This window comes from Schistocerca serialis, chromosome 2, assembly GCF_023864345.2.
Source record: "Schistocerca serialis cubense isolate TAMUIC-IGC-003099 chromosome 2, iqSchSeri2.2, whole genome shotgun sequence".
NCBI lineage: Eukaryota > Metazoa > Arthropoda > Insecta > Orthoptera > Acrididae > Schistocerca > Schistocerca serialis.
The window spans coordinates 630,346,990-630,366,551 of record NC_064639.1 but is presented as its reverse complement, the minus strand read 5'-3'; the positions used below and the strand labels follow the sequence as shown (position 1 = coordinate 630,366,551).

Here is a 19,562-nt window from a genome sequence, read left to right as displayed (position 1 = left end):
TCCCTCCTCATTTTCCGTTCCGTGAACTCTGGTTGCAGCAACTAGCAGCAGATTGACTTTCCTTGTACTTGAAAGGATCTGTTATCGTTCGCTGTGTCATACGTATTATCAGCATTACAACTACAGCATTCAATAAAACTGGTTACCATACTTTAGGCACAAACTGGAAAGGAATATTTTTTTCTCTCAATAAAGCCTATCTTTTAATGTCGTACGGTTCGAATGCTGATGAAAGGAGGTGAACAGATGTCAGTGACGTTTATATCATTCACCGTCCGGTATAAAGAGGAAACTCCTGTGCATAGAGGAAGTTTAGTACTTAAATACTACAGTCTAGTTACCAATCTTAGAATCATACGAGGGAGTGTACTCTAGAGACTACATAAGCAGTTTCCTACATCTTCTAATTTTTTTTATTATTCTTAGACGTAATGTTTAGCTTTTTGCAGCAATTGCAATTGTTTCGAGACCTACACCTCTATGTCCCTTATAATACATTAGATCTATTTGAAATATGTGGTTAATTCTTTAGCTACAGACTGTTATCCAAAGTTATACATCTAACTTACCGTGGATTAAATTTGGGAGCGCCATATCGTATGGGCACGTAAAATTCCCCTCCTTAAAAAATCTATTTGCGTGTAAAGAGCAAGAAATCGACGCCATCTGTAGACACTAGCAGTCAAATGAAAGGCTAGACGAGCATTGTTTGTTGGGATTGAGTCTAGCAACACAATTCGAAACAGAAATGGCATATATCTGTTATAACTCCAGAGAAAGGACACTTAACGACTCTTAGGAAAGACATTGTACATGAAGTATCGACGGTTTTGTGATACTGCGTTGGTCGTGCGCCATAGTAAGTAATGATTTAACGCAAGACAATGTTGTGACTTGGAAAATGGGAAAAAGCTTCAATTCAGCAGAATAAACTTTGTGATGCAGAAAAAGACTGGAGCACATAAAAAGTGGATAAGAAATCAGGAAATATTTTAAAGATCAAATATCCAGCTGGCTAGAAGCGAAGATGTGTAAATTGTTTCGAATTACAACCTTTTCCCCCACCCTTCTGTTTCAGGGAAAGTCACACAAGGAACGACTTAGAGAGAAAGAGCCGATGCTTGACACATCACTAACAGCTCCACACACGGAACACATACGTACTTAACATAAGTGTTTAATTGCTTTAGATTTTAGTGTAAATAGCATATCAGTTATGTATGTAGTACATTCTGCCACGTGGAAGTTATTTATGTCACATTCTCCTTAGAAAAATGAAGTGAAGTAATTTTCTTTTTGATGCCTTTAACCTCGCATTTTGGAAAAACGGACAAAATGTCTGGTGGGATACTGCAATCACTGGTTATACAATGTTACCTATAATCCGTCATGATTGCAAAAATATTTATTCACGTAGCTGGTTACTGTCCCTCTAGAACCATCTTCAGATATGCAAATTTCGGTTACGGGAGTAACCCGTCCCCACACAGCAACATTCACATGCTGCGTCCAGCTGAAAATTCCGGTATGATCTCGAGGGCTCTGGACAGTCTGTCGCACCACACTGGCGCGTCTCTTCTGGAACTTCCTCGTACTCTGTAACAAATCAGTGGACAGATGTGTCAACAAAGATGAATTCTCTGAAAACGTCTGTAGAGGTCTTGTTATTTACTGTTGGTACTGCAAATGACAGACACGCTGTTTCCTACAGAGCACACGTACTTCTGTTCCTGCAGCTGCAAAACCTTACTTACTGTTTTTAAGGGTCAAAAGACACTATTGCGACAAATATTTCAAAGGAACTTGAATCAACCTGCCACGAAACATTCATGCGGAGGCAAGCACAAGTAGAACAATGACGAAAGATCAACATGAAACGATATCTTACTTCATTCCTTGGCGAACACGCAGCAAGTGAAAAGAACGTGTTGCTGCGTAATTTATGATGACGGTATACGCATCGTACTCGTCTAAGTGCAAATTTTCCAAGCAAAGATATTTGCTGAAGATATTCCACTAAAAGCCACAAAACATTACCATCTCTTGGTGGTTACGTCTTTCGCCCATATAAACTCTACATCACAAGGATTGCTGATTATGTAAGACTTCAATGTTCCAAAACACAAGAGAAGATTCACATAAGTTTGTCATTATACACTTCACTCTGGGATGTACAATCAAGTTTTGGCAACTGAGTACATGCATATTTTGCACTATACTTGGTGGAAGGCCTGTAATGACACTGACATACTCACAATATCATTAAAAAATGTAATTAATGTCCCGTTGTTTGTTGGACTGATAAAATATGGAAGTGATTGTGGAAATAGAAACGTGGATCTAATGAGGTGCTGACTTTGTTCTCGTCTGGATTGTTTTAACCACTTCCTTATCTGCAGATTGAGAATTCGTATAAGCACTATCAGGTGTGTAGGGTATGTGTGTTTTGAGCTATATGATTACTTTAGGCAGAGTATTTTTGCACTTTTGACTGAAAGTGCATGCTACACTGACGTCACTGAATTACATGTTAATATTCTTAAAGTTCCCTATTCACCTTTCAATTACATCTTGTTACTTTATTTCTCTCTATTAAAATGCTGCTTGTGGTAGAATGCAACGTTTTGAATGGAATTTATACAGACCACTGGTTTTTCTATGATCGGGTGATACTTTATTCATGGTTTTGCCCGGTTCCGAAAGTTCATTGTCAAAGCTGTCCCTTGTTTCTAAAAAGTACAAAAGTAGCCCGTCACTTTGGTTGCCAACAAGGCGAAGATGAAGCAGTTAAAAGCTCATCAACAAAATGGATACTATACTGTTAATAGGGATGTAATCAAAGGAAGTCTACGTTCGTGACTTCCTGTTCATGTTCTGCAGGGGCTGCAGGAATAGAAGTACGTGTGCTCTGTAGGAAAGGGAGTGTGTCATTTGCAGTACCAACAGTAAATAATAAGACCACTACAGACGTTTTCAGAGAATTCATCTTTGTTGACACATCTGTCCACTGATTTGTTACAGAGTACGAGGAAAGTCCAGAAGAGAAGCGCCAGTGTGGTGCGACAGACTGTCCAGAACCCTCGAGATCATACCGGAATTTTCAGCTGGACGCAGCATGTGAATGTTGCTGTGTGAGGACGGGTTACTCCTGTAACCGAAATTTGCATATCTGAAGATGGTTCTAGAGGGACAGTAACCAGCTACGTGAATAAACATTTTTGCAATCATGACGGATTATAAGTAACATTGTATAACCAGTGATTGCAGTATCCCACCAGACATTTTGTCCGTTTTTCCAAAATGCGAGGTTAAAGGCATCAAAAAGAAAATTATTTCACTTCATTTTTCTAAGGATAATGTGACATAATTAACTTCGACGTGGCAGAATTTACTACATACGTAACTGATATGCCATTTACACTAAAACCTTAAACAATTAAACACTTATCATGTTAAATAAATAATAATATTGTTCCGTGTGTGGAGCTGTTAGTGATGTGTGAAACATCGGCTCTTTCTCTCTAAGTCGTTCCTTGTGTGACTTTCCCTCTAACAGAAGGGTGGGGGACAAGGTTGTAATTCGAAACAATCTACACATCTTCGCTCCTAGCCAGCTGGGTATTTTATCTTTAAAATATTTCCTTATTTCTTATCCACTTTTTATGTGCTCCAGTCCTTTTCTGCATTACAAAGTTTACTCTGCTGAATTGAAGCTTCTTCCCATTTTCCAAATCACAACATTGTCTTGTGTTAAATTATTACTTACTATGGCGCACGACCAACGCAGTATCACAAAACCGTCAGTACGTTATGTAGGATATCTTTCCTGAGAGTCGTTAAGTGCCCTTTCTCTGGAGTTATAACAGATATATGCCATTTCCGTTTCGAATTGTGTTGATAGACTCAATCCTAACAATGCTCGTCTAGCCTTTAATTTTACTGCTTTACACGCAAAACGATTTTTTAAGGAGGGGAATTTTACGTGCCCATACGATACGGCGCTCCCAAATTTAATCCACAGTAAATTAGATGTATAACTTTGGATAACACTCTGTAGCTAAAGAATTAACCACATATTTCAAATAGATTTAATGTATTATACAGGACGTAGAGGTGTAGGTCTCGAAAAAATTACAAATGCTGCAAAAAACAAAACATTACGTCTAAGAATAATAAAAAAATTTAGAAGCTGGTGGAAACTGCTTACGTAGTCTCTAGAGTACACTCCCTCGTATGATTCTAAGATTGGTAACTAGACTGTAGTATCTAAGTACTAAACTTCCTCTATGCACAAGAGATTGCTCTTTACACCGGACGGTGAATGATATAAACGTCACTGACATTTGTTCACCTCCTTTCATCAGCATTCGAGCCGTACGACATTAAAAGATAGGCTTTATTGAGAGAAAAAATGTTCCTTTCCAGTTTGTGCCTAAAGTATGGTAACCAGTTTTATTGAATGCTGTAATTGTAATGCTGATAATACGTATGACACAGCGAACGATCACAGATCCTTTCAAGTACAAGGAAAGTCAATCTGCTGCTAGTTGCTGCAACCAGAGTTCACGGAACGGAAAATGAGGGAACTTAACGATAACATTCGATGATGCCATCGGGTATCTAAACATATATAAATGAAAATATAACGCAGAGAGCAGTAGTAGTTTTTGTCGAGTACAATGAAGGCTACTTTGTTGCTTGTTGTTGGTAAGTATTGGTAGAATTTATTATCTGTCATTCACGATAAACATTTTTTTCTTAACCCAATTTTACACAATTTCTGATGTATTAATCCGTGCGAAAGCTATTTCCATGTATAGATAGATGGTTGATCGGCCGAAAAAAAAAAATGAAATACAATCCAGGAGACTTTAAAATGCATATCTTATTTCGAACGAGCACTTGTTAATCTTCGCTATTGTGAAGCTTATCTCGTCCAGTGTAAGCTGTTTGCTATATCGAATCATCAGCAGAGGGCAGTAAGCAACTGTTAAACCACTTGGACCACATTATATTCTTGTTTTATCGTAACATAACACTCACATATACTCTCCTGTACATGAAACTGTTGCACAATAAGTAGAAACAAAGCGTCTAATATGGAGATCGATGCTTACCGATACTATTTAGACAGTTACAACCCAATCGTTATTGTACGTGTACAAATCTTTATAAATGTAAAAAAAAAAAAAACACTACGAGTGGCAGCCTCACTGTAGGAAACCGTGATTATGTATCACAAAGTTGTATGAATGAATTTAGAGATCTGAATAAAATGTTATCCATCTCCAAAACGATTGAAAGCTGCCTTTGGTAAATAGCTAATTACACTGAATTCACGCAAATACTTTAACAAAGGTAATGCGGTAAATAAACGAAATGCGCTTGCGCGATCTTGGATGTAAAAAAAAAAAAAAAAAAAACACGCGTGAAATGAACACTAAAGACGTTAATCTGTGATGAAATAATTTTAATAAAAACTTTAATTGCGGCTAGTATCACTTCATAGGTACTATATTGCGTCACGCAAGTAACGATAAAGCTGTGTCTGAAAATATCTTTAGTCGTGGCCGGAAGTAATTAATTCTTTATCCTTAGCTGATACTATTCGAATAGTGCCGTAGAAACTTTCCCTCAAGTCAACAACCTACTGCCAGTACTAATGTTATGTAGATATATGTTATTTACAGAACACAACACAAAATCATAAAATTACTTCGGCTTCAAGATAGCTAGTATAGTTTTGTCACTCAAACATGTATTGCACTTATATCACTTTTGTTTCAACTGATTGTCTGTGTTAGCATAGCAGTGCTGCACCATATGAAGAACCATAGTTACTACAGCTTTCTATAACAATGACTACTTGATTGAAAATTAGTTCTCAAATTAACGTATCTCTTTTATCTATATTTTTCCTTTATGACCTTCTCCGAAGTTATGATGAGAGGATAGGACTACGTTGGTGGTTTGACTACACCAATCTAATGTCCCAAGGAAGCTGCCGGCCGGGATGGCCGAGCGGTTCTAGGCACTTCAGGCTGGAACCGCGCGACCGCTACGGTCGCAGGTTCGTATCCTGCCTTGGTCATGGATGTGTGTGATGTCCTTAGGTTAGTTAGGATTAAGCAATTCTAAGTTCTAGGGGACTGATGACCTCAGATGTTGAGTCCCATAGTTCTCAGAGCTATTTTTTGAACCAAGAAAGCTTCTATTATACTGGCATGCGTATAACACAACTATAAAACTACTGGATGTATCTTACTTTGCGATTAGTTGCTTGCAGTACGCTGTAATGCTATTTATGAAATTCAGTACAGACAGTAGGCTCGTTTGATTAGCGATGAACTTGGATAATTTTGGGCCACACTGCTTTTTTCATTAACTCTAAAAACCATCTTGAGATCATGTACTACTTACATACACGTGCTCCCTCACTTATATCTTAGCTTCCCCCTTATTATAACATCAATTCCAGCACACTTCGTCATTTCTGCCCCTAAACACATGTCTGACCCACAACGCAGATTGTTCGCAACTCATCCCTCCGTGCGTTCTTACGCTAACGATATTATTGTTACATGAAATGTATGACCCGTGTCATACAAATATAACATCCCTGTCATTTCCAGACTACTTACTACAACGTCTTGACATAATTATTTGTTATTTATTCTTTCAGCATATATTACAGTCTCATAAAATATCATTTATGATTAATTTCACGAGTACATACAGTTCCAAAAATGGTTTTAAATTTATGAAACCGAATAGCTGGAAAACACGTGCTGCACGGTGTCGTAGTTTTACAAGCTATTACATAAGACCTGCATTTGTGAGCCATCTGTAAAGGAGGGGATCAAAATGGAGTTTGGTATTTTCTTTGTGAAACAGCAGGCATCAATGTTCTGGCGATTTCAGAGAAAAAACGACAACGTAAATGTTTTTTATAAACTGTTCAAAATACATAACTGTTTTATTAGAATTAACGTATATGCTGCAATTGAAATGAACCGTGAAGGCGGTTTACAGTATCACCAAGTACAAGTAGCTCTAAAAGAATGTATCTTGGACCTCATGTCTTCGGGACATTTTGCTTATGTTTTCGTCTAACCTGCCACCTCCCAAACTATTGGATACATCTTTTATACTGTGTAAAGTGTGAACATTTATAGCCATATCACAGCTCGCTGTCGTACCTTTGAAAATATCTTTCCGACTATCACTTTGGTTCCATTAAGACTGTTGTGTTGTACTATTTCTGCAGTGAGTTACCGAATAAAATCATAAATCAGGTCCGATATCCGGTATTCTCGTACGTTGTCCTCTAAATGACATTTCGGAACTGTATCGAATATTGTTCGGAATATTTCAAGGAACGAGGCTTCGATGTGGGCGACATTGCCCATAGTGTGATTCCTTGTTGATGAGTATCACAAGACTAGTGTTTGCTGAATCAGTATGGTTTCTTATGGAGGGGACTTCCGTCCACCAAAACGGTCATCAACCGTGGGTATAAAATGGGGGTTCTTCTATTCTGCAACTACAACGAGTTAGGCATCCAATCATGTGTGTTTTTTTCGAGTCGCTCGGCATGCTTTGTCGCTCTTTCGACCTACGGATAACTTCTGCTGGAACGGCAGAAAGTTGTGTAAAAGGACCTTGAAGACATCTTCTTAGATCCAGATACATTTCCACTACTGAGCGGTAATAGTTTCTACTTGTTCGGTAAGTTACGTCAATGTCTACTAGCTGGGTCTTTTGATACAATTCAACGAAACCTAATTCTGTGGTGAATCAGATTCGGAAAAGCGAAATCAGTACTTCGACTTTCTCTTATAGATTTGTCGAGAGGGTGTCAGTACGGTCAAAGAGTGACTTAATAAGTGAAGTAGATGTGTATATTGTACCCATATACGTTAACATTTTTGGTCATATCGGCTATTGAGTGATTAAATATCATAGCTGCTTTCAGGTTTCGCTTTTAACAAGGCTAAGAAGTCTTGAAACGTGTATTGAAGCTCTTAATGTTTTGACAGAAACTTAGTAACGTATCACTAGAACTGTGACGGGTCTTTGCACTTCACTAAAAACTTGCTGGGCACATACAGGTCTAAAATGCAGTTTGCAAATACTCGTAGAGTTGACCACTTTGTGTTTCACACCCTCGTCACTAATGGAGCTGAATATTCGATCTTGACAGCTGCAATATACTGTAGTTAAATTCCTGATATTTCTTCTGAGGGGGAATTCTTTCCTATATCCAGTAACATTCCATTGAGACTAAAATACATTCAATTTGTAACTTCCCTAGGATCACTGAGCTTCTCTTTCATAACAACTGATACGGGAACTCTGAGTCTGTTAGATGTAAGAGAGTGGCTTCTGTAGCTAAAATGCTAGAGGTACTTGTCAGATATGAATTGAAATGAGCGTATGGCATTTGTCAGAGAAATTGCCCAGAACAGTCTCACACAAATCCTGCCTGTGGCACCAGGTTTAATCACATTGCTCTACTATTTAATAGCTATATGTATTTTGAGAGTTAGTGACTGGTTTTGGAATCATTTTACACTTGAGAAGTAAAGAACCATGACGCTAAGCTGTAACACATACTGGAATGCGCACGCAACACCTCTTGTAGGAATGGTGAAAAGAGGACGCCAGCTTTATTTATGTAACAAAAACAGTTGCTGCACCAGTTACGTTTTCCTGACTATAGTTTTCGCAATATTATTTCCCCTTAGTGTTGTTGGAAGCAACATAAATTTTCGATCATTTGTCTGCGTGTGTATAATTAAACGATGTTTTCCCATGCGGTCGTCTGTTTAGTCCTCACTGCAATGAAAAAACCAGCACATGTAAATCATAGAACATAATTTCATCTATTCAAGGATAATATTTTTGGAATATCTTATAACGCATTTCATACCGCGTTCAAAATACAGAGACTGAGTCAATTCACAAAGTTTGTTTGTGCACTTTGAACTGTAACGTATGATGTCACCTTCTTCGTTGCATCTATGAAATGTTTCGATGTGCTGGCTGAAAAATTCTCTCATGCGTTACATTTCAAATGTTTCTGTAAAAACGATGAGAGGGTCTTACAAACGTAAGTAGTGCAATAATGAACAGCAACGAAAAATGCGCTACAAGTCACTAACTAAACAAACTACGAACAAAGGGATTAAAGAAAGGTGAACATAAGTACGAACAGGCAAATAAAAGACAACGTTAAACAATAAGTAGCATAAACAAAACAAAAACTAGGGGAGAACCATGTAAAAATTAGAAAGCCAAATAGAGACCACATAATTGACGATGCTGAAGAAAGCGAGTGCAGTGAAAAAACTCTTATATTCTTTACAGAAAACTACGTAGTGAAACTGACAACAAGTATCCAACAAAACAGTTGCATAATAAAATAAAACTGCAATTACTGGAAACATTTCTTGATCACAGAGTACAAAGAGAAGTACAAGAGCCCTAAAGTTACCATATTGAGATCTCAAAGAACAGAAGGAAACATATCCAGTCATGTTCAGAGCAAACTACAGATCCAACAGTGAGAGGATGCATTGTCTTCTTGGTAGATGTCATCGTACCGAAGAACATTTAACTGCATGGAGGGGTGGACACGCTCCTCAAGCACAAACGCATAGGAGTTTAGATCGATTATGGCTTCCTTTATGAAGAATCACCGACACGAATACATTCCTCAGACCTTAACGCTCCCTCACTCATTGCAGGTTGTTTGCCTTAGAACGTTTCACGCCCTACCCGCCACTCGCCTCATACCCGATCGAGCATAAAACGTCTTTCACCTAAAACGGCTGCTCAAAGCAGGTCCGGTTCGGATATTGGAGTGAAAATTGAAGCCTTCGTCGCCGGTTAACAGCAGTCGACGTGAGCGAATGAATCTGGAACCTACTGTGGACAGCGGAAAACAGCGACTTTCGCGGGATAATCGTTGAGCAGACATTGCTGGTAGCCCCGTTGTTCATCTGGGGCGCCTTTCCCTCAACTGTTGCATGTCTGTTCATCCGTACACATCTCCGCAGCTGTCTTTCACTTCTGTCATCTATGGTCAATGCTGCCCCACTGGTCATGCTGTCAGTTTTCGATAGTGCAGTTTTACCATGCACAAATCACTTTAAGCAGGGTGACACTTGAACAGTTAAACTGAGGCGTACATCTACTCTTTACCAGAAAGGCAATAATCATACCGTTATGGACGTCAGATAAATAGCTTCGTTTCCGCATTATGACAACGATTGCACTGTCCCCCGCGGCTCCCTTATGATCTTTATATAGCCTCCACTGATAATGCTACACCCTACCTTCGTTGAGTGGTTATCTCGCGTTGATGTCGAACAAAGGCGGTGGTCACATTACTGTGACGGAACCGTGTATGTACTAGTATCTTGGACTTAACGTAGATAGTGAAATGACTCTGATGTCTCCTGTCATACAATATGCGGAACATCACAAGCAGTTATGGGAGACGTTCCATGCAAGGCTGTCACTTCTTTGCCTCTAAATTTAATTTGAATGTAACAGAAAAACAAACAAATACTAATGGTACCTATTAATCTTCTCTATCACGTTATTTTCAGAGGACGGAACAGGGACAATATTTTAATAGGTTACGTTCATTATCTTGAGGAGCAAAAGACTTTACAGAGCCGTCCACTTGGAGATATGTGTGCTTTTCAGTGAAACCCCAGCTACATGATCGTAACGAGGAAGGCTTCCAGCTTCCGCATTACCTTTTGATTCTTTACTACTAATGTCGGAGCGGGCTGTCTGATGTCAAAACCTATGAAGAACCTAACTTAATCAGCCAAATATCTGGCTAGCTTTTAGTGTGGCAGAGCCTTACTAAAAAGGCAAACCTTCATAAATATGAGGAAAGAACTAATATTGTCAACTTAATTATGAGATAATAACAATCCAACAAGAACTTGAAAGACCACTGTAATTGTAAATTGGAACACTTGTCCGACATGAGCATATCGTGCATGGCGCTGTTGATTCGTTGTTTTTTATTTTCTGCTACCAGCGGACTGTTCAAGTAACACATATATAGCATACAGTAGCGATGCAGTGCTAAGTGGGAGATTTGCACTAGCAGCCATTAGACAAAATAAAGATCTTTAATTACGGTCACTGACTTTTACAGCACTGGTAGCAGTGGCGGAGGTCCACGGACAACCAGAAGAGTCGACCACCGCCAACATCGGGAATGAGAATCTAAGCACGGGAAATATCACGGCTGAGAATATATTTCTGGGGAGGTCGTCCTACACGGAAGATGACGGTGATACCATTTGTGTCGCAGCAGACAACAAGTTCTACTTGTATGCTAATTCGTTGAAGCTGTATTCTTGCTACAACCAATTACCGAAAGGTAAGTTACTTTGAACAAAACTGTTTTCTGTTCAAAATTGACAAGATAAAACCAGTTTTTTTAGCATAAAAATTCGCGTAGGGTTCCATAGAGAAAGTGAAAATATGAGTGATATCAAAACATCAATTAACAGTGGCTACCCTTGCCTCGCCGAAATTACGAAATTGCAACTCTTCATGATTCTCTACCAAAACCATTCAGAGCAATTTGCTGCACATATTTAGTCCACCTTTTATAGTAATTTTCTTGCCCCTTAAATATGCTGCATGGTTTTCACTACACACCCTTGAATTCTTTTAGGAGGATTATGTCGTATAACGTGACATGAAGTACGCAATGGGCCATAGTTTCAACATTTTACGAAAAATATTTTAACAGGCGGCGGAAGTTGGCACGAGTGCCGTGGTCCGTAGCGTGTGGTTAATTTTCACAGTGCATGTGTTGGCAGTGAAGTACACACACCATTTCTAAGCTTAACACTATAAACCAATAGGCAACGTACACATCTCTTCATACCCTGTAGAAGGCCGACAACTGGATTAATGTGTATAAACAATACCCGTCATACCCTTAGGAGCAAGTAGAAACAGGCTTGCAATTTTAAAGAAGTTAAAATCTAACGACGCGTTGACAGTGACGAAGAATTAGGTGAACTGGGCAATGATAAATGAACGTACTGGACTACATCTTTTCGGAAACATCATGTTGGCATTAAATTAGGGCACAGACTCATTCATTGTCTTAGTGAAACATCTACAATGTAATATTGGACCGAAATATATGCTACTTATAGGCGATGACACACTGTATTAGCAATCAACCGTACAACCATTGCAAAAAGTTTCCCAAATATCGGGAATTTATATGGTAAATAGAAACATGCCACATATTTTAGTTAGGAGTCAATGAAGGTTGAAAAAAGAACCTGATAAAAGCACGTTACTTAGGCCAGAACAAAATATCGCGAAAGACGAAGATGTGGGGTTGTACTACTGGTTAAGATTTCCACTACGTTAGAAGTTGTGCCTGCACGCCTGTTGGATAGCACAAGAGTACATGAAAGTTAAATAATGAATCTTTAAATGCAAATGTCTAGAAAACAAGTGGCAAAATCTACATGTATAGTAAGTTTGTTACTATACAACCACGACATTATTTACCTTGGCTTTTCGTGGCCACTGCTGTAAGCAGGCTGATACATTGCAGTCATCAAGAACAGTGGTTAAGAAAAACGCACCATCTATCTAAGCTTTCAGAAAAGCTGTGCTTATACTGTGAAATTGCTCGTCGTGTTCTAGCAAAATATCACGATTAAAACTCATGATGAGCCGACCGAAATGCCCCAGCCCCAGGTGCAATAAAATAGTGGATGATTAATAAACAGAAGGTGGCCTCGCATCTCGCACAAAGCTGAGGTCCATAACTTCACAGGGATCGTGCAAAGAAACACAGGCACAATATCAAGAGAATAATTTTTCAAACTAACAAAATGTGTATCTTCTAGAGTTGGGGAAAACTGAAGATCTCACCACTACAAACTTTTGGTCTCCTCAAAACAATATTTAGTGACCTTGCGCTCTCCAAACATGGCATTCTGAGTGATGGAGAAAGGTACCTAATTCATTCAGTGTTTCTACAGGGTGATTGCGTTTAGCATCCGCAGTTCTGACTTTGACGATAGCTTCTGACAGCACGGCGCAATTGTAAATTCTTTGTGATTGCGTTTATATGTTGTCTATTCAAGTCAAATAATTGAATGTATGTCAGCGATGAGTCTCCATCTGTGTCCTTTGATGTTCGTGACTATTAAGTATCACGAGGGCTAAGTCCCATCACAAATCAGCAATCAACTATCCCGTTATCTGTCTAAACGGTAAAGATGATTTTACTACAGTCCGACTTCTGACTAATAATTCCAACCGTAAAACTTTTAAAATTCAGATCGTCTTTAAAATAACCTAGCAGCGCTTAACATGCGTACTACTATTGCAAGAGTACAAGAGAGAAATGAAGTTAACATCTCCATTGCCGAGTTACATTGTAGTCACCGCAAACTTACAGCTCGATGGGGCTACAACCCTCTTCTAAGAAAAATGTTATTTTTGGTCAATTTATGGGCTGGTGTTTAACCTTCGTAAATAATAATTTCTTGAATTATTCTGTTTCGAATCATTGAGCAATCAAACTGCAGCTCCGGTATCGAGCTGGAATGGTATCACTTTGCCTTCAAAGTCTAAGTCCACAAAAAGTTTATTGTTCTGCTGACGACAAGAGCGACTGTTTTGTGCAATAGGAATAGACACTGGTACAGAATCACTTGCTAATTGACGTGACTTCCGGCGACGTCGACGCACAGTTTTTGTGGGACGAACACAGGCACTGTTAGAGAAAGTGGCACTGGACGAATCGGAATTAGCTACATGAATGTCCATGGGCGAAGGTCCACTATCCTGAGTGTCCTTGGTTCGATTCCGGCGCGAAGCAAAGGGCCTGGAATGATTGCGATTGTCTGATCGGAGCTTTTTCTGGCAAACACTTTGAACATGTCCCTTCGTATTGCAGAAAAAGCAAATAGCTTGGCGTGACGGGCAATGTTCACGCGAATGTCTAGTAGCACACCGCGGGCACGATTTCACTGCATTTGTGGGCTGACGCGGCACACCTCGTGTATAACGCGGCGGCAGCTGCGTTTGTTTGCGCGAGGGCAGTTGACCGGGCCGCGCAGCTCGCCCGGCAGGCCGGTTAATGTGACACACTGCTGGCGAAGTTTCAAAAGATTCCTGAGCACAGTCAAGTGTGTCTTGTCTATCTAATATGTATCACTTGTTGAAGGGAGGGATTAACTAGTTTCAATATTTGCTCCCATATGCGAACATCAGAAACGTTCTGTGCAATTGCATCACGCACCATTGTATCTGAATAAGAAAGACCACAGTCACAGTCAAAGGCACAGTCCCTAGTAAGTCCTTGCAATGTTGCTACCCACTCCCTATTAGTTTGACCGGCCGTACGTGTTGTACGAAAAAACATACCGTTTTGCAACCACATTAACTGTTTCTTTAAAATAGGCATCCAAAGCAGACAAAATGTCTTCGTAGGACAGAGTTGCTACGTCGCGTTGGGGAAACAATTTCACTATCACACGGTAGGTGGACACACCAACACAAGAAAGCAAAAACGGCTGCCGCTCATTACCTTGAATTCTGTAGGCGGCTAGATGGAAGGCGAACTGGCGGAACCATTCCTGCCAAGTCCCGTGGTTCGGGTCGTAGTGCCTAAAAGGCGGCGCAACTGCGATTTGTGGCTGCGGTAGCGGTGAAGCGGCGGCGGCCGCATCGGTTTGAATGGCACGTTGACCCTGGACGAGCTGTCCAAGAGCATCCAATAACGCCTGCGTCTGCTGATTCTGCAAGCGATAAAATTCGGACAGTACATCTGGCGAAGCCATGACACAAATAAATGTAAGCAATCAGAAAGAAGGTTTTACTCGTCGCCATTCTGTAGTGACGTAACAAGACTGTTACGCCACACGGTAGTAGCCGAAAGAAAGGCACGCGTACACACACGCCGACGGGCGTCAAGTCTGGAACAAGATAACTATTGAATGGTAGCAAGAAAAGTACGTAGCTGCTTTATACTTAACTTTAATGTCTCCTTGTGATACATCTCTCTTGACTATACAAATGCGACTCGTAAGATACATGCACTGTTACAATTGGCGCCTTGCTAGTTTGTAGCCATTAACTTAGCTGAAGGCTATTTTGTCTCTCGGCTAATGAGAGAGAAAGGCTTCGTACATCTAGTCGCTAGCTAGGTCGTCCGTACAACTGGGGCGAGTGCTCTATCGTATATCGAGACCTGCCTTGTGGTGGCGCTAGGTCTGCGATCACACAGTGGCGACACGCGGGTCCGACATGTACTAAGTGGACCGCGGCCGATTTAAGCTACCACCTAGCAAGTGTGGTGTCTGGCGGTGACACCACAACACAGTTGTTAATTAAACGGTCATGAGTGTAAATTTTGTTGTCAGTAGCTGTCATCACTGTCAAGATGACTGATTTTTCTATTTCTTTTTGCTACAAAAGGGTGTTCGTTATGGGTTGGGGGAACGTTCGGACGGCGGAATACCGTTGCTGACCTGTACACGAAGGACAAAGTAAACGCATTTCATCCAGTCACATTGGATCGTTCTACTGTTAAGATGGTCTCACGTACGACAAAGTTTTACGGTCACTGGGGACCAGAGATGCTGACCATTCCCAAATTACAAACTCAGGCATCGCCATATCAGTTCCAAGCTAATGAAACCGAGGTACCTCAGATTATCGTCATTTGCCTCGTCACAGGATACACGTGTTGCTTACTGAATGCTTCGCACGCCGGGAGCATTACCCTCCTAGAGGAACGTGGTTCTAGTGATATCCTTAAACTTTCGAAATACGCTATAAGTCAGGTTTATTCGCGTCGCCAGTCTTCCAACTGTCTGCTATAGTACCAGTAAGGATAGGAACCCTGTAACATAGCACACCGTGTGACCCCACATTATCTCTGATACACGAACATAACATAATCTTGCCACAACGCTGATAGTGAAATTCGCACCATGTAAAAAAGGTGAAGCCTTACCGTTGTCTTATCACTAGTAAAATTAACTGCTATGTTATTTTTGTACTTCCTACCTTCAGAAAAGCGCATTTCTCTTCGTTGCAGTTTACGTGGTGAAACCAAAGAGTCTGTGCAAACCATACCTGTCAGATTGTCCCAGGAACTAGAAGTATTGCATATCAGTTGGCTCAGATTGAATCGTCTGCGTGGGAGTGGAGAACAAATAGCTGGACTGCTGACTGAAGACATCTGCTGTTTCCAGAGGAGCCAATAAACTGGAAATGTGTCAGAACTTGACTCTTGCACTTAAAAATAACCGGTCGAATCTATACATCCTATTCTGTGTCAGTTTCTGATTACTTCACGACATGCCGTAAATATAATTACTGTAAAGATTAGTATTAAAAACATTGCATTTGTGTTCTTTTTATGTTTCTGTTGTTTCTATAACAGTTGTATGCCGACGCAATAAAAGTGTAGTTTAATGACGTCAACTGTTATATTAAACTGTACAAGATATTTCTCTACCTACAGGTTCACGTTAATACTGACAAACTACGGCTTGTTATTAATAACATCAAATGCATTTCATCCGTTATCCACGCTGACCTCCTATATTCCCAATGTCCACTTCCAACCTTAACACACTGACTGCCACGAGGACACCGGCGGCCACAGCAAAGACTTACGATTGACGCCTCGGCTGGGCCTTACCTGGCCTTGGAAAGAAGTGAAAAATTTGTAATCCAGAGGAAATGGTGTCATATCTCACGGTTCTATATAAATTTATTGCAAGCTATTTGAATTATCACGACAAGATGCGTGTTCGCATTATCGAAGTAGTAAAAGTGACCGTGTACCGTCTCAATTACTAGATCTTGTCGATTGAAGCGTAAGTAAAGGTGCGTGCCGAAAAGTAATGCCTCCGAATTGTTATATGTGAAAACTTATAAAGCTTTTTTAATAAAATAAACCTTATTAACACTCTACATCCTCATTCTTCCAGTCACTATCTTTATCCAAACCAGAGAACAGATTCTTGATACCCCCACTGTAGAATGTTTGACCTTGTTGAAGGGGCCACAACATTACTTCTACTTGCTCCGCTTCATCACTATCAAAGTGAAACCCTCTAAAAGTCTTCATCGAGTGTTGGAAAAAGATGACGGGCGGATGGCGCATAGTCGGGGTGTATGGAAGATGATCTGTTACCTCGTATACAAGGTGTCGGGTTGTTACACATGTCGCATGTACATGCTCTGTCGTTGTCATGATGAAGGAAAGGTAGCTCCATGTGTGCAAGAACTCTTCGATTCGTCTTTTTAGTTTATTTAAAGAATACAACAAGCAGTATCTCGGGGTCTGTCACAGTTACGTAACACACCGCCATGTCACACGCTACAGTACGTAGCCCTCGATCGACAGAGGGTTGCAATTGCGTTATGGAATCGTGAGAGTCGACCGAGTAATATGCACGACGCGTAAGAGGGTAACCTGCATTGTTAATACAATGAAAAACTCTGAGGCATACATCCCGTCTTATCAATACTTTCTTTCATTTTTTCTTGGGTAACATCAGATAAAAAAAAAAGCATGATGCAAAACGAATGCTACAAAATAGTGTTATACCAATAAACAGAAAGATAAACCGAGACAGGTAAGAAAATCGTTATCAGTTAGATTAAGGAAACCATACATTAATCATAAATTAATTCTGCTCAGTACTAAAATTAAAAGTAAATCCCAAATGGCCATAATACACGTAATTTGCTTGATAGGGGTACACAACAAGCACACGATTAAGAAAAAATGCCGCATGTCACGGTAGACATTTGATTGCTCATCCCAGTTCAAGACAAATGTGTATCTACCTAACCTTAGTCCGACTCTCTGGTTAACAGAAATGCTTTTCAGAAAATGAGGCTCTGGTAACGCTGTTACTACATGCAGCGGGGCTAAGAACAAGTAGCACTAATTCTGGGCTGACGTGGAGCTCTCCCACTAGCTCGGTGAGACGAGAAAATGCCGTGGAAATCGGAGACTCAGACTGAATGATGTTCAAGTTGAGTTTGCTCCAAACATTCTTTTTCATTTAAAGCTTCAAACAGTATCTAGTTGACACCTCCAATTGTGGTATGTTATCTTTTTCTATCTGTCTTTATTTAAACATTAAGACATAACATAAACTTCTTACGTATAAAACGTCGGTTTTACTCTGTCCATGATTTAATTAAAAACAGTTGAAAATAACAGTGCACACAAAAGCATCGTCGGTATCGAATGAGGTACAAAGGACGCAATACGTAGGGGACACTAAATCGCACATTACGTTACACATTATAATTCGGTTCTAGACATCCATCGTCCAAGCTTATCTTCACAGTTCTGGTACGTAGACACACGAGCAAATTTCACTTTCGGAATGGCGTTCAACTACCTTGCATTTGCAAATTTCGCAACTATCATACGTTGCCGAAACGTACACAACACGTCTGCATCAACTTTTGTCAAGTTTCCCTCCCCCCCCACTCACACACCAAATTAGGCTCCAGGGGATTAATGTCGGGAGATTGTAGAGTCGAGAACATCGAAAATCCATGACCGATTCATTTGCTTGGAGATGCTTCTATTCCAAAGTGTGGCAGTGTACCATCGTTCCGAAACCTAAAGTGTTACTGAATACCAAGAGAAACTTTTCAAACGCATCATGTAATGTATTGCAAAGGAACGAACGATGCAAGGGCACATGCAAATTGTCCAGTAATAGGTAAGGGATCAAAAGCTCTTCTTTCATGATTCTAGCCTGTAGATTTATGTTGTTGCGCCACGAACACAAGCCATGTACTGGGTGGCATTTTCTGAATTCTTCCAAATTTCTCGCACCTTTGGCTGGAAGGTAATAGTTGCTAGCAGAATGTCACATCATATTCCTTTCGCGGGTGACGTTGATATTTAGCAAACGATTGGGGACGTAGGTTTACGAAGCCGCACATAGGAGTGAAGGCAAGGCACGGCGGGCACTGTACACAAGTGTGATGAAATCAGGGCAGCACAGGGAACTGACATGCTGTGAATAACCGATATATTGCAGATAGAAGTGCAGCCAATGAACTGTATATAGTGACCGAAGAGGGAGCTATTAAAGAGCGCTCCACTTGTTTCCTCCAGAGGAAATACGTCAGGGATGTAGCATGAAGGCGAGTGAATAACGATTGATTAAATTGCACGAAAACCTCGACGACATTCTGGTGATGAATCCCGTCGGCCAACCGGACCGCTGTAACTACTACCAACCTCTGCTGCACGGACGCGCTATAGCTGTGGCGGGGCGGGCTGAAGCTGCACCGTCGCGAGCAGCGAGATGGCCTCCTCCGCTCTGTGGGTGACATCGTCTGGCGGACTGCAGGCTGTTATTGGCTGGGGCGGGTCGGAGGCACCAACTACCGACCCCCCGGGTCAAGAGCAGTCTGCGGTCACTCACGAATATGCCCTGGCTGCTAAGGCTAACTACAACAATGGCTGAAAGGTGTTTTCCCTTCGGCGCTGT

General features: G+C 40.6%; 1 protein-coding gene across 8 annotated transcripts in view; it reads left to right on the top strand.

Annotated features, from left to right (window-relative positions):
- LOC126457690 (uncharacterized) overlaps positions 1-19,562 on the top strand; it is a 358,927-nt gene that overhangs the window by 290,645 nt on the left and 48,720 nt on the right. The window contains exons 1-3 of one of the 8 annotated variants that reach the window (XM_050094214.1): positions 4,588-4,707; positions 11,183-11,410; positions 16,121-16,503. The exons of 6 other annotated variants lie outside the window; for them this stretch is intronic. In XM_050094214.1, coding sequence (XP_049950171.1) covers positions 4,680-4,707; positions 11,183-11,410; positions 16,121-16,182 — 318 coding nt within the window. In that variant the 5' untranslated portion in view covers positions 4,588-4,679 and the 3' untranslated portion in view covers positions 16,183-16,503. Of the gene's footprint in view, positions 1-4,587; positions 4,708-11,182; positions 11,411-16,120; positions 16,504-19,562 lie in introns of those variants that run through there. One more of the 8 variants, XM_050094213.1, reaches the window with a different exon arrangement.